Genomic DNA, 14460 nt, shown 5'->3' with positions numbered 1-14460 from the left:
TCTTTTTTCTTTTTTTTTTTGGGCCACACCCTGCAGTGCTCAGGGGTTACTCCTGGCTGTCTGTTCAGAAATAGCTCCTGGCAGGCACGGGGGACCATATAGGACACCGGGATTCGAACCAACCACCTTTGGTCCTGGATCGGCTGCTTGCAAGGCAAACGCCGCTGTGCTATCTCTCCAGGCCCACAAAATACTTTTAATGATGAAAAATCAGTAAGAAAATGATACGCACTAAAGCACTTCATTTACTGTGAACTACAATCTCTCTAGATAAAATAAAAACAGTGATATCAAAGAAATGGGGCATTACCAGTTCTAGATTCCATTATCACATGTCTAGAAAGTAAACAATACTTAACATAAATTGTGAAGCAATGAACATATAAAGATAGAGAAAATAATTTTTCCTAAATGAAGTTTTTTTTTTTTAATACCATAAAGTTAGGCCTATTTGGCCTACATGAAAAACAACAAAAAGCCAAACCCCCTTTGTCAATAAAAAAGAAATAAAAAGGGAGAAAACAATGGCCAGACCTACCTTGGACCTCTGGGACCTTCCAGGTAACTGCTTCTAGGAGGGTCTGGAAGCAATCCACCTGACCTCACTGGCATGTCCTTGGTCAGAGAGACGGAGTGAGACGAACCAGTGGAAGACTCCCCACGTCCTTGCTCAGATGAGAATGGACTATATGGCAGAGAAGACTTGCTCAGAGGAGCTTTGGAATTCATCTGTTCTGATGGGCCATGGGTTGACTGCAATGGAGGATGGTAAGTTGAGGGTGGAGCTGAACCAAAAGACACAGGAGTGGGAAGCAGTGCTGGTCTGGGTTTCTCTGGAACTTGTGAGCTTTGAGAGCTGGAGGCTGGTGGAACGGAGGCTGTCGGTATCTGAGGCGGCATCCCTTGTGGGACCCCTGGTGGGGGTATTCCTGGAGGAGGTGTAGCTGAAGATAATGGCGGGAGAGGCAGAACAGGTGGGGGCGCCCCAGACGAGAGAGATGGCGGAGGAAGAACAGGCGGCGGCCCGGCAGAAGAGAGGGAAGGCGGGGGAAGAACTGGCGGTGGCCCTGCTGATGAGAGAGATGGAGGCATCACAGGTGGGGGCACTGAGGTTGGCAGAGAAGGTGGCATCACAGGTGGGGGCATGCCAGGTGGCGGCAATGAAGTAGGTAAGGTAGGAGGCATCACTGGTGGTGGCAATGACGGTGGCAATACCGGAGGAGGCATTGTTGGTAGAGGTGGAGGCATTTGAGAATATGGAACAAAAGGAGGTGGCATTGACATGTTCCCCATATACTGGTTCTTCATGTTCTGAAAGGAAGTGACTTTTTCCTGGAGGTAAGTCTGAGTGGCTTTCATATGTCCCTGCCACGTTTTCCACTGCTTCTCATACTCCTGAAGCTGATCTTTATGAGGGTAAGAATGGAGCTGTTCCTCCCATAGCTGGAACTCTCGCTCCCATTCTTGGAAGAGATGTTGGAACTGTTGCTGCTGCATCTCATAATGCCGCAGTTGCACATCTACAGACATGTTCTATAAAAAAAGGACAAGAATTATTTCTGGAGAGTCATAAGAGAATTAATCATAAATAAGGAGATGTGAAGCGTTAGGAAAATGAAACACAAAAGACTTCAGGAGTCTAAAAATAAGCTTGTGAAATACCCTCAATAATAATCCTCTTTCTTCCTTTGACTTATTTATAAACTAGCAAAGAGTTGGAAAGGAACACAAAAGCAGAGGTCTAGCTCAGCAATAATTTTTAAAAATTAAGTATTACTAAAAAAACTTTTTTTTTTGCTTTTGTTTTGGGGGTTACACCTGCCAGTATTCAGGTCTTAACTCTTGGCTTTGTACTCAGGGATCACTCCTGGTGGTGCTCAGGGTAACATATGTGGTGCAGGGATTGAATTTGGGTTAGCTGTGTGAAAAGCTACTGCCTTACCTGCTGTTACTATCTCTCAAGCTTAGGTTTTTTAAATGGTTTATAGTACAGATGGAGAGATCCCCAAGTATAAAGCCAGGAATAAGCCCCAAGCATCTCCAGTTGCAGATTTCCAAAAAATAAAATGATAATACAAGATTAATGCACTTGCCTTGCAGGAGGCTAATGCAGGTTCATTCCCTGGCACTGAACCACCATGGGTCACTCCTGAGCTAATGAGCCAAGAACACCCCCTGAGTGCCTCTGAGTGTGACCCCTAAAACAAAATACCTGGAAAATAATATTTTTTTTTTTTTTTTTTTTTTGGTTTTTTTTGGGTCACACCAGGCAGTGCTCAGGGGTTATTCCTGGCTCCAGGCTCAGAAATTGCTCCTGGCAGGCACGGGGGACCATATGGGACGCCGGGATTCGAACCGATGACCTCCTGCATGAAAGGCAAACGCTTTACCTCCATGCTATCTCTCCAGCCCCGGAAAATAATATTTTATTATAGAATATAGATACAAGTTTATATTTCAAAGAATCAAAACAAGGGCTCCATGGTAGAGTGTTAAATTTGTTCCCTGATACCACACCATAGACAAATCTGGTGTCACCACCAAGTGCGCGCTGAAACTTAGTGCATGCAACTGCTGCTCATCACAACAACAAAGGAAGAGGAAGGGAAGGGAAAAGAAAAGGACAAGTATCTCTTGTCACGTTAGCTCTTCTAATATACTTGCTTAGGTGTTTTATTAGCTAAACACTTTGATCTTTCTGGTGTAGTTTTACATATCTATTAACACAGGAGTAAAAACAGGTTAACTTGAAGCTACACTGGAGGAATTCCTGGTTCTACAGTGAAGGATTTTTCGTATTTTGGTTATGGGGTGGTGGTGGTGGTAGTGTAACTTTCTAAGTAGAAAGCATGCATAAACATCAGGAAAGATAAGATAAAGGGGCTGACCATAGGTTTTACATACAGTAGTCCTGGGTTCAACAGTTCCCCAAGGACCACCAGAAGTGACCCCCGAGCACAAAGTTGGTCACCAGTAGGTATAGGCCCCCTCCAAAGAAAAAGAAAACAAAAGCATAAACACTACTATAAACTATATTACCTGTTACAATAATATAGATTTACAGGCTTTTAAGTTATTATTAACTAATCAATATTAACCCATTTAATAGTAATATTTAATTCCTGCTTCCTAAATCCCTTAGGAACAATATTGTAACATCTAACAGGACTGAAAAGCTCCAGAGACGCCACAACAGCTGATCTTCCCGAAGAACATTTCCAAAATATCCTACATGTCCCAAGCTCTGGGAGATGTGGGTGATGTGAGGTTGTTACCTGGGCACCCTCTGGGGAATAGGTCAACTGCCATACCTCACACTTAAGATCTCTCTCCGAAACAACAAATCTTTTCCACTCCCAGCATGTCTGCTGGTGAATCTCACCTGCATGTGGGGTGGCTGCTGAATGAGCTGCTGGTACTGTTGCAGGATCTGCTGTAACTGAGTGTGCTTCTGCATTATACCCTGATACTGGAAGCCAACTCGGTGTTGTTGGTGCTGCTGCCAGTGTGCCGCTGCAGCCTGTAACTGTTTCAGCCAGGCATCTTCTTCAGGGTCCTCAGACTACAGACAAAAAGGTCGTTTACGTCACAAAACAGAAACCAGTGTAATGAGAAGCCTGAGTCTTCTAGAAGTGTCTTATGAAATTCAGAATCTCTTCAACTCTGGCTGACTAAGAAAGATAAATTGTGTAGCCCTAGCTAAAATGTTATGAAAGCTATTATTACAAAGGGAGCTTATGAATTTCAGAGTCTTCACTGGAATGTCTTTACTGTTTCTAAATAGTAAATAAGGCCACCACTCCTTCAGCAGGAAGTAAATCTACAATTACCGTATTTTCTGGCATATAAGACGACCCCCTAATTTTGCAGTTAAAACATAGGTTTAGGCCTATATTCGCTCTATCAGATAGAACATTCCTGTGCTGCAACTGTATGTACCACAGTGAGCCAATCACAACAAGCAAAGGTTCAAAGGTTATACTGTCATAGACTTCCTCTCTGACTCTGGCCAATCTGAGCAGGCTTTTTACAGTGTAGATTCGGGTCTAGAACACTGTCTCATTTGCATGCATAAAAAGCCTGCTTGGATTGGCTGAGTTAGAGAGGAGGTCCGAGCAGCCTTGCAGTGACTGGTGCAGGATCGAGTTGGAAAATTCATTTTGTGGCTATATTCAGACAATTTTCGTTCAGTGGCATATTGAAACATTTTTTGAGATATACTTGGCGTATAAGACGACCCCCAATTTTCAGTTGATATTTTTTTTTGTTTGTTTCAAAAGTCATCTTTTACGCTGGAAAATACGGTACTTATTTTTCAATTCTGTGAAAATTCTTTTTTATTTCACTGTCATCACCTCTTAGTGGACCATCGTGCAGTCATTACAGTTCAATAAAATTTCCATTTAAGGGGCCGGATTGATGGCATGGAGGTAAGGCCTTTCATGCAGGACGGTGGTTCGAATCCCGGCATCCCATATGGTACCCTGAGCCTGCCAGGGGCGATTTCTGAGTATAACCCCTGAGTGCTGCTGGGTGTGACACAAAAACAAAAAACAAAAAAAACAAAAAATTCCATTTAAGGTCCTTGAAAGCTCAATGACTTCTGAACCAATGTGAGAAATTTTCAAGTGCCATGCTAAGTGATAAGAAGTATTATACTTAGTTGTGTGTGTATACATGTATATGTGTATTTAATGACATGACAGTTCAACAATTTTAGTATTAGCATATTTAATGCTGAAACAATTACCGATAGAAAACAGCCATTCTCACCTAAGATACACAACCACATGTACATACACACACTTTTCATGAAATGAGGCATACACCTAACTATTCCACAAATGAAATTTTGTCTATACTTAAAAATCATACACACACACACACACACACACACACAAAATTACATATACACATTTATGAGATACAAATGAATACAGATGAAAAAATCTGAACTGAATGAAAGCTGCACAATTCCAAACATGGTTACCTGAGGTTCCTCCGGAGGAAGAGGAGGTGCCACCTCATCTTTTGGGGGTGGTAACGGGGGCTCCTCAGATAGCAGGGGTTCTGATGCTTGGCTGGTACCCGTGACTGTGGCATCCTCTTTCAAAGGCTCCGGTGCATCCTTTGCTACAGCAGGGCCTTTTTTGTGCCCTGGCAAATGCACTTTTGTCCTCTGCTGCAAACTAAGCAAGTGCTGTCGATACCAATACTGCTGCTGTTCCTACAACAGAAACCAGTTTTGAAGAATTTTTTTATTGACAATCCTGCAACTTAATATGGACACACGTACACTGTGTTCATGTAATACATAAGAAAAAATACAAAGCTGGACCAAGGTAAGCAGTCTACATTTATCTGGGTTTTTTTTTTGTATGTCTGTTTGTTTGTTTTGGGCACCTGATGGTGCTCAGGGGCTATTCCTGGCACTGAAACCACTCTTGGAGGTAGTGGGGTGGGGGGTGTCATATGAAATGCTAGGGATAGAGCCTAAGTCAGCCTCATGCAAAGCAAGCATCCTACCCTCAGTACTATCTCTCTGGCCCCCAAGTAAACAGTATTTCAATTCCTCCCCAAATGTATGTTTTTATGCTAAATTATAAAAAGTATACTTTTCCACTCTTGTCAAAATACATGTTCTGTGTGTATTTTTGTTAGTTTGGTTTTGGTTTTAGGGTCACACCTAGAGGTAGTCAGGAATCTCTACTGGCAGGCTTGGGGAACCATGATCAGACTTCGGTTAGCCGAGTGCAAATGGTCTGCCTCTACTATCTCTCTGGTCTAACAGTTTTCTGAAAGTGATCAGGGAAAATTCTTTCACTGCAGCTTATTTTTTCAATTGGCCTTTCATTTGTTCAGATTTATCCAAGGGGTTCTTGTTATCAATAATAAAAAAAAAATTTGTCCCAACTCTTTTCGCTGCCTTCTCTCTAGCTCAGTGCTAAATCCTTTTAAAAGTCTATTGTAGGGGCTGGAACAGGGTCTTTATTATTCCAGTATTCAAATGAGTTCAAGTTTCCATAAGAAAATAAAATTGTCACAACTCCAAAATATTCACTAATGAACTGTAATTACATTTCAATAGTTAACAGCAGCAAATACTAATACAATTACAAGGATGCAGGACTTTATATAGAACCTTTAATCTCTTACTAATAACTAAGAATGTGGCTTAACAGTCAATATAATTGTTATAAGAAAGAAAATTTGAATACAAAGGGTGTAAAATAGCCCCTGGAAAATCGATAAATCCCTAATAACAATATACCATAGATTAAAAATAAAAGACCTGGGGCCGGGTAGGTGGCGCTGGAGGTAAGGTGTCTGCCTTGCAAGCGCTAGCCAAGGAAGGACCGCGGTTCGATCCCCCGGCGTCCCATATGGTCCCCCCAAGCCAGGGGCGATTTCTGAGCACATAGCCAGGAGTAACCCCTGAGCGTCAAACGGGTGTGGCCCAAAAACCAAAACAAAACAAAACAAAAATAAATAAAAGACCTTTGGCAAACAATTTTGTCATTAAAATATAGTACAGGGGGTGCCAGAGAGATAGCATGGAGGTAAGGCATTTGCTTTTTTTTTTCTTTCTTTTTCTTTTTATTAAGGGGAGAGCGCGAAAGCAGTCCCCCACTACCACAAATTATGCAGTCGGGTTTCCCACATTTGGGGAAATAGCAGGGGTCAGCACATCGGGAGTGCAATGGATAAGACTCGCTCTGGGGAAACCACCTTCGTGATCATGGTATCTCCCCTGCCAGGTAAGTATGGCATTTGCCTTTCAGGCAGGAGGTCGGTGGTTCGAATCCCGGCATCCCATATAGTCTCCCGATTGTGCCAAGAGCAATTTCTGAGCGTAGAGCCAGGAGTAACCCGAGTGCTGCCGGGTGTGACCCCAAAACCAAAATAAATAAATAATAAATAAGTAAACAAGTAAATAAATAAACGAAAATATATAGTACAGGGTCAAAAAGATAGGTAGTACAGGAGGTAAGGTGCATGACTAGTATGCAGTTGCACCAGTTTGAATACCTGGTATCACATTTGGTATCACCTGAGCTTTGCTAGGGGTCATTCCTAATCATAGATCCAAGGAATAGTCCCTGAGCTCAGCTAGAATAGGTCCAAATGTCCTGCACGCCTCACCAAAAAGAAAAAAATTATTATTTATGGGTCAGAGAGACAGTACAGTACAGAGGTTAAGGCACTAGTTTAGTATACTGCTGACCTTAGTCCTCAAAGAGGGGTCCTGTCTCCTAAGCACCATCAGAACTGATCTCACACACTTAAGTCCTGAGCACCACTGGGTGTGATCCCAAAACAAAACAAAACAAAAATTATAGTACAGACACCCAAATTGTTTACTTTTTAAAATAACCCTTTGGTTCCAGTGTTAAATACACTCATTTTAATTACATTCTTTGGGTTCCTCTTCAAATTTTTTTGGGGAAAAAAAAATATTGATGAGGGGGACACGCCTGGTGTCCCTGGAGTCTCCTGGCAATGCAATATGCGCTGCAGGTAATTTGAACCAGGATTGCAGCCAATGTGATTGATTGAAAGGCAAGTGCCTTATTTCCTATACTATCTTTCTGGCCCTCCTCTCCAGTTTCCATATGCAAACAGATGTTCAGGGGCCGGAGAGATAGCATGGAGATAAGGTGTTTGCCTTGCATGCAGAAGGACGGTGGTTTGAATCTTGACATCCCATATGGTCCCCTGAGCCTGCCAGGAACAATTTCTGAGCGGAGAGCCAGGAGTAATCCCTGAGTGCTGCTGGGTGTGACCCAAAAACCAAAAACCAAAAAAAAAAAAAAAAAAAAGCATGTTCAAGATATATTCTCCTCACTAAATATACTGTTTGTTAATTGTATATTGGGGGGGGGGGGTTGGACCACACCCAGTGATGCTCAGGGGTTACTCCTGGCTATGTGCTCAGAAATCACTCCTGGCTTGGGGGACCATGTGGGACACTGGGGGATCGAACCATGGTCCATATCCATTCTAGGTTAGCACGAACAAGGCAAATGTCTTACCTCTTGTGCCACTGCTCCAGCCCCAGTTAATTGTATTTTCATTCTGAATATAATTTTCTTGGGAGATGGCTTATGGGTTTTTTTGTTTGTTTGTTTTTGCTTTATTTTAGTTTTGGGGCCAACCCAGGCAGTATGAAGAAGTTACTCTTGGTTCTGCACTCAGAATTACTCCTAGTGAGGGTCAGAGACACATGGGATTCCAGAACTTAAATTGGGTCAGTTGGTTGCAAGGCAAATGACCCACCCATCTGTACAGCTCCTTTTATGCCTTTTTAAAGGGGAGGAACCTCCCAACATGCTCAGAGGGGCCAGGGCCACTTCCAGTGATACTAATTCTTGCTGTGTGCTCGGTCCTGATCCTTCAGTGCTTGGTAGATTTACCCTAGCAGTGGTGCCAGGGTCAGAGGGCACAGCAGAAAGTACTTAGGAGTTGTGGGTTGAATTCATAGCCTAGCTGCACTTAAGTTATGTTTCAGTCCTTTTAAAAGCACCTCTTCAGCACCTCCTTGCTGTCCTTATATACTATCTGGTTCTTTGGTTTTGTTCTGGGGCCACACCCAGAGGAGCTCAAGGATTACTCCTGATGGACCTTGAGGGACCAAAATGATTCCAGGGACTGAGCCCAGTTCAGCTGCAGAAAACACAGTGTTGAAACACAACAGCAGAAAGTCAATATACAAACGATTGTTGGTCCAGTAGATTACTTTTCAGACCACCCAATTCTATGATCTAAAATTAGCTCTAATGTATTGGGAAGAATTCTATCTCACTAACTTCCCCTTAAAGCTTGAAACATGATTTTTGGTTTTGGTTGGTTTTAGTTTGCGTTCGTTTTATTTTGTTTTTGGTTATGTCAGGGGTCTTAAATCTAGTGCCCCGTACATGCAAGGCAAGTGGTCTATTGCTAAACTGCATTCTTGACACCAAATTTTATTTTATTTTTATTTTTTTTGGGGGGGTCACACCCGGCAGTGCTCAGAGGTTACTCCTGACTCTATGCTGAGAAATCGCTCCTGGCAGGCTGGGATGCTGGGATTTGAACCACCGTCCTTCTGCATCTAAGGCAAAACACCTTACCGCTGTGCTATCTCTCCGGCCCCGTCCAGATTTTATTTTTAACTTTCAAACAAATCATCAGCATCCAGAATAGAATTACTTTTACTATTCCACATAAGAAAACAGAAGACTGGGGCCGGGCGGTGGCGCTGGAGGTAAGGTGCCTGCCTTACCTGCGCTAGCCTAGGAGACGGACCGCGGTTCGATCCCCCGGCGTCCCATATGGTCCCCCAAGCCAGGAGCGACTTCTGAGCGCATAGCCAGGAGTAACCCCTGAGCGTTACCGGGTGTGGCCCAAAAACCAAAAAAAAAAAAAAAAAAAGAAAACAGAAGACTGGCCATAACAGTCAATAGTTATGAGCGGGGGCCGGAGAGATAGCATGGAGGTAAGGCATTTGCCTTTCATGCAGAAGGTCATTGGTTCGGGATCCCATATGGTCCCCCGAGCCTGCCAGGAGCGATTTCTGAGCTTGGAGCCAGGAGTAACCCCTGAGCACTGCCAGGTGTGACCCAAAAACAAACAAACAAAAAAATTAGTTATGAGCAATAATAGTACAGCAGCAGGTAGGGTGTTTGCCTTGCACAGGTTCCATCCCCGGAATTATATATGGTCCCCTGGAATCCCCCAGGAGTGACTTCTGAGCACAGAGTAAGGTGTAATCCCTAAGTATCTCCAGGTGTGGCCCAAAACCAAAAACAACAAAAATTCAATAACACAGTATGAAGATATTTTAAATTTTCTCCCATTATTTTATGTGAAAATAGCAACGTTTAGCTTTCCTTTGGGGGGGGTTTGGGCCACACCTGATGATGCTCAGGGTTTACTCCTGGCTCTGAGCTCAGGAATCGCTCCTGGCTTGGGGGACCATAAGGAACGAACCGGGGATTGAACCGAGGTCAGTCCTGGGTCATCCGTGTGCAAGGCAAATGCCCTACTGCTGCACTATTGCTCTGGCCCCCTGGTTTAGCTTTGTTTTATTTATTTATTTTTGGTTTTGGGCTATATCACACAGGGAGATAACCCGTGCTCAGGGCTTACTCTCGGCTCTGTGCTTAGGGATCACTCCAGTCAGGGTTCAAGGAACCACACACACAGAGTACCAAAACAGTATCGAAACAGGATCAGCTGCATGTAAGGCAACCAACCACCTTAACAAATATAGTATCTCTCCAGCTCACGGTTTATCTTTCCGCTTAAAAAAAAAAACTTGGCTGAGGCTGTAACTTAGTGGATAGAGGTCTGTTTCACATTGGAGAGTACTGGGTTCAATCATAGGCACCATCAAAAAATAAATGTAGGAGCATGAAGCCATACCCAGCTGTGCTCAGAACTTACTCCTGGCCCTGTACTCAGGGAGCATTCCTGGTCATACCAGTGGGTGTCAGGGACTGAACTGGGGTTGACCTCATGCAAGGCAAGTGCCTTAACTCCTGTTCTAACTTTCTTTCTTTCTTTTCTTTTTTTTTTTTTTTTTTTTGGTTTTTGGGCCACACCCACGATGCTCAGGGCTTACTCCTGGCTGTCTGCTCAGAAATAGCTCCTGGCAGGCACGGGGGGGGGGGGGAACGACACCATATGGGACACCGGGATTCGAACCAATCACCTTTGGTCCTGGATCGGCTGCTTGCAAGGCAAATGCCGCTGTGCTATCTCTCTGGGCCCCTGTTCTACCTTTCTGCACCCACATTTTTAAAAATAAGACCCTCCTTCCTTTTTTTTTTTTTTAGCTACAACCGGTATACTCAGGGGTATTCCTAGCTCTGTGCTCAGAAATCACTCCTGGCTTGGGGGACCATATGGGAAGAAGGCACAGAGATCAGGGGAACATGTTTTGAATGCTCAAGACCCCAGTTTTACCACCCCCCTACAACATCACTGGGTATAGACTTGAGGCCTTGAACACAGAGAGCTCTGGTGGTCTCAGCACTGCAGATCTGAGCAGTGTTAAATCCTCAGACTCTAGCCTTGCTCTGTAGTATCAAGCCCCCCAAATAAAACCTACTAAGGGTTCATGTACTTATTGATTCACTGACAATATGCATAATTTGTACTTAATAAAGTTAACAAGAAGAAATCGAATATAGTATAACCCTAGATCAAGCTTTGGAATATTTTTTGTAGGGAAGGGGCTTGCCAGCCAGCTATGTTTAGAGATTACTCCTGGCATACTTGAGTGCCCATATGGGATGCAAGGGATAAGACACAAGTTGGCCACCTGCAAGTCAAATGGCCTACATACACCCTGTGCTATCGCTCCAGCCAAGTTTTGGAATAATCGTAAAGCTCTACAACAATGTCTATCACAGAAGCAGGCAGGGGAGGGCAGAAGGGAAAATGGGGGCATGGGTGGCAGAAAATGTACACCAGTGAAGGATACATTCTATGACTAAAACTTTTTTTTTTTTTTTTGATTTTGGGCCACACCCGGCGATGCTCAGGGCTTACTCCTGGCTGTCTGCTCAGAAATAGCTCCTGGCAGGCACGGGGGACCATATGGGACACTGGGATTTGAACCAACCACCTTTGGTCCTGGATCGGCTGCTTGCAAGGCAAACGCCGCTGTGCTATCTCTCCGGGCCCTCTATGACTAAAACTTAATCATAAACAACTTTGGGGATTTTTTTTTGTTTGTTTGGTTTGATTTTGGGGCCACATCCAGCGGTGCTAGGGGTTACTCCTGACTCTGAGCTCAGAAATTACTCCCGGCAGTCTCAGGGGACCATATGGGTGCTGGGAATCAAACTCAAATCAGCTATATGCAAGGCATATGATCTAGCCACTATGCTATTACTCTGATCTCCCAATCATGAACAATTCTGTAACTGGAAAACAACAACTGTATTAAGAATAACTGTGTAAACATGGTCTTTAATAAATTATTAAAAAGCCTTTTAAAAAGCTCTACAAATGAATAATGATGACATCATTCAGAGATGTATTCAGTGACTTCAAAACAGGATGTATATCACTGTTTCAGAAAGGAATGGCCTTGCAAATGAACCAGGACCAGGACTCAGCAGTTCTAAGGTCTCCATTTTATCAGTCAGCTCCCCAAAGGTGGGGTTTAAGTTCACAGACAGAGAAGAATCCTGACATTCAAAGAGACTGAACTGGAACTTTGAGAGGGGGGCCAGAGAGTTACATACAATAAAGGTAGAAAGTCCTACCCTGGAAAGCTTTAAGTATTGTTAACTAGTGATAAATCAATTTTAAAAAGGAGACTGAAAGGAGTTTTGAAAAGGATGTAAGAAAGGGCAAGAGCAATAGTATAGCAGGTAGGGCATATATGCTATGCCTTGCACTCAGCTGACCCGGGTTCTATCCGCAGCATTCCATTAGGTCCCCTGAGCACCTCCAGGAGTAAATCCTAAGTGCAAACCAGGAGTAACAACCCCTGAGCAATGTAAGGTGTAACCCAAAAATAAAAACAAAAGGCACAGAAAAAACACCTGTCATAAACATCATTAAATATAAAGATGCTAGCTTATTCAAAAAGCACTGCTGACCTTTTGGTACAGACACAGTAAGTAAATAAGAAATAAATGATGTTCCAACTAGGAAACTATAAAGAAGGATGTATATATATGAAAGATTTAAGCTTTAAAGATTACTTCTAGAAAATAGGCTTTCCTATCCAGTTCAATATTATAAATACCCATAAAAATAAAATGTTCAATGTCATAGTCTAAAAAAAGGAGAAGAAACAAACCTGACCAAACAATAAATTGAGTGTCTATATTTTAAATCTGTTCAAGGTGTGGCTCAGAGCCAGAGTATTTGCTCTGCATGTGTAAAGTTCTGGCCTCAATCCCTGGTACTTCCAAAAAAAAAAGTGTTAAGAAAAAGTATGATTTATTGGGGCCAGAGAGATAGCATGGAGGTAGGGCATTTGCCTTGCATGCAGGACAGTGGTTCGAATCCCGGCACCCCATATGGCCCCCGAGCCTGCCAGGAGCAATTTCTGAGCATAGAGCCAGGAGTAACCCCTGAGCACTGCCGGGTGTGACCCCAAAACAAACAAAACAAAACAAAGTATGATTTATCAAAGTATATTTATTTTAGGTTTAACATCTACTCCAGGATTTAATATCGCCAGATAATCCTAATCATTTCTTTAAAAAAGTTTCACAGATTCTTTCAACTCCTGCCCTCATTTCTCTCTCCTTCAGTCAAACTTCTTGAAAGAGTTGCCAGCCCTATTTCTTCCATCACTCCTCAAATCAATGCACTTTGGCTTCAGTCACTATCAAACTGCTCCCACCAAGGTCAACAATAACATACATGTCAGTAAACACAAAATAAAACGTTTATCTTGTCTGACCTTTCGAAGAGTACATGACAGCTTGCCATATCCTTTTCCTAAAAGTAAAAATTAAAAAGCCCTCCCATTGGGGCCGGGCGGTGGCGCTAGAGGTAAGGTGCCTGCCTTGCCTGCGCTAGCCTAGGACGGACCGCGGTTCGATCCCCCGGCGTCCCATATGGTCCCCCAAGCCAGGAGCGACTTCTGAGCGCATAGCCAGGAGTAACCCCTGAGCATTACCGGGTGTGGCCCAAAAACCAAAAAAAAAAAAAAGCCCTCCCATTTACTCTGGAATTTCACTTCTGATTTTCCATCTACCTATTTGTCCTCTCTGCATATGGAATTCTGCAGCATTGTGTCAATAATCTTCAACCCTTATTCTTATTTGACACACACACCTTAGGAGCTATCATTTATTTCTATGCTTTCAAGTAATATTTTTATGTTGATGACTCAAATTTATCCTGTCTTGCAAATCCTGCTTCCAGATTTCAAACCTATACCTAACTTCCAATTGGGCATCTAAAATCTTATCACAAGGAACTCAAACTATGCATAACATTCAACTCACACACAACCCCATCTGCTCTTCTAATCCTCTATGAGCTAACTAACCTATTTTAGTTAACGGGACCACCATTCGCCCCACTGGAACCTGGGAACCCAGAAATCTTTCTTTTTTTTTCTTCTTCCCAGAAATCTTTCTTGACCCCTTTTCTTTCAACTACTATTCTCAATATTCCTACTATCAAGTATTACTACTTTCTTTGTTTTTGTTTTAGGACCCACCCAACAGTGTTCAGGGATTACTCCCAATTCCGTTCAAGAATTACTCCTGATGGTGCAAGGGGGACCACAAGAGATGCTGGAGATCGAACCAGGGTCGGTCAGATGCAAGACAAGTGCCCCTACCTGCTGTACTATCTTTCTCCAGCCCTCTATTGCTAAGTGTTTCTCCAATCTTTCAGGTTCTCCCCTATCGTTATCCAAATCCAAGGCACTAGTATTATCTTCTGCTTGACAATATTCTAATATAACTATCCTTTCTAGACATCACTCTTGCTCCTTCT

General features: G+C 43.1%; 1 protein-coding gene and 1 non-coding gene across 2 annotated transcripts in view; both read right to left on the bottom strand.

Moving 5' to 3' along the window:
- Positions 1-14460, bottom strand: part of YLPM1 (YLP motif containing 1) — a 100835-nt gene that overhangs the window by 71115 nt on the left and 15260 nt on the right. The window contains exons 2-4 of the mRNA XM_049770288.1: positions 4991-5227; positions 3383-3562; positions 539-1533 (exon numbers count right to left, since the gene is read on the bottom strand). Of these exons, the coding sequence (XP_049626245.1) occupies positions 539-1533; positions 3383-3562; positions 4991-5227 (1412 nt within the window). The remainder of the gene's footprint in view (positions 1-538; positions 1534-3382; positions 3563-4990; positions 5228-14460) is intronic.
- LOC126005007 (U1 spliceosomal RNA) lies at positions 6603-6766 on the bottom strand. The gene has a single exon (XR_007494194.1). It is a non-coding gene; the product is annotated as a U1 spliceosomal RNA (small nuclear RNA).

The sequence above is a fragment of the Suncus etruscus genome, chromosome 3, assembly GCF_024139225.1.
Source record: "Suncus etruscus isolate mSunEtr1 chromosome 3, mSunEtr1.pri.cur, whole genome shotgun sequence".
Classification (NCBI taxonomy): Eukaryota; Metazoa; Chordata; class Mammalia; order Eulipotyphla; family Soricidae; genus Suncus; species Suncus etruscus.
This window is presented reverse-complemented; position numbering and strand designations above follow the sequence as displayed.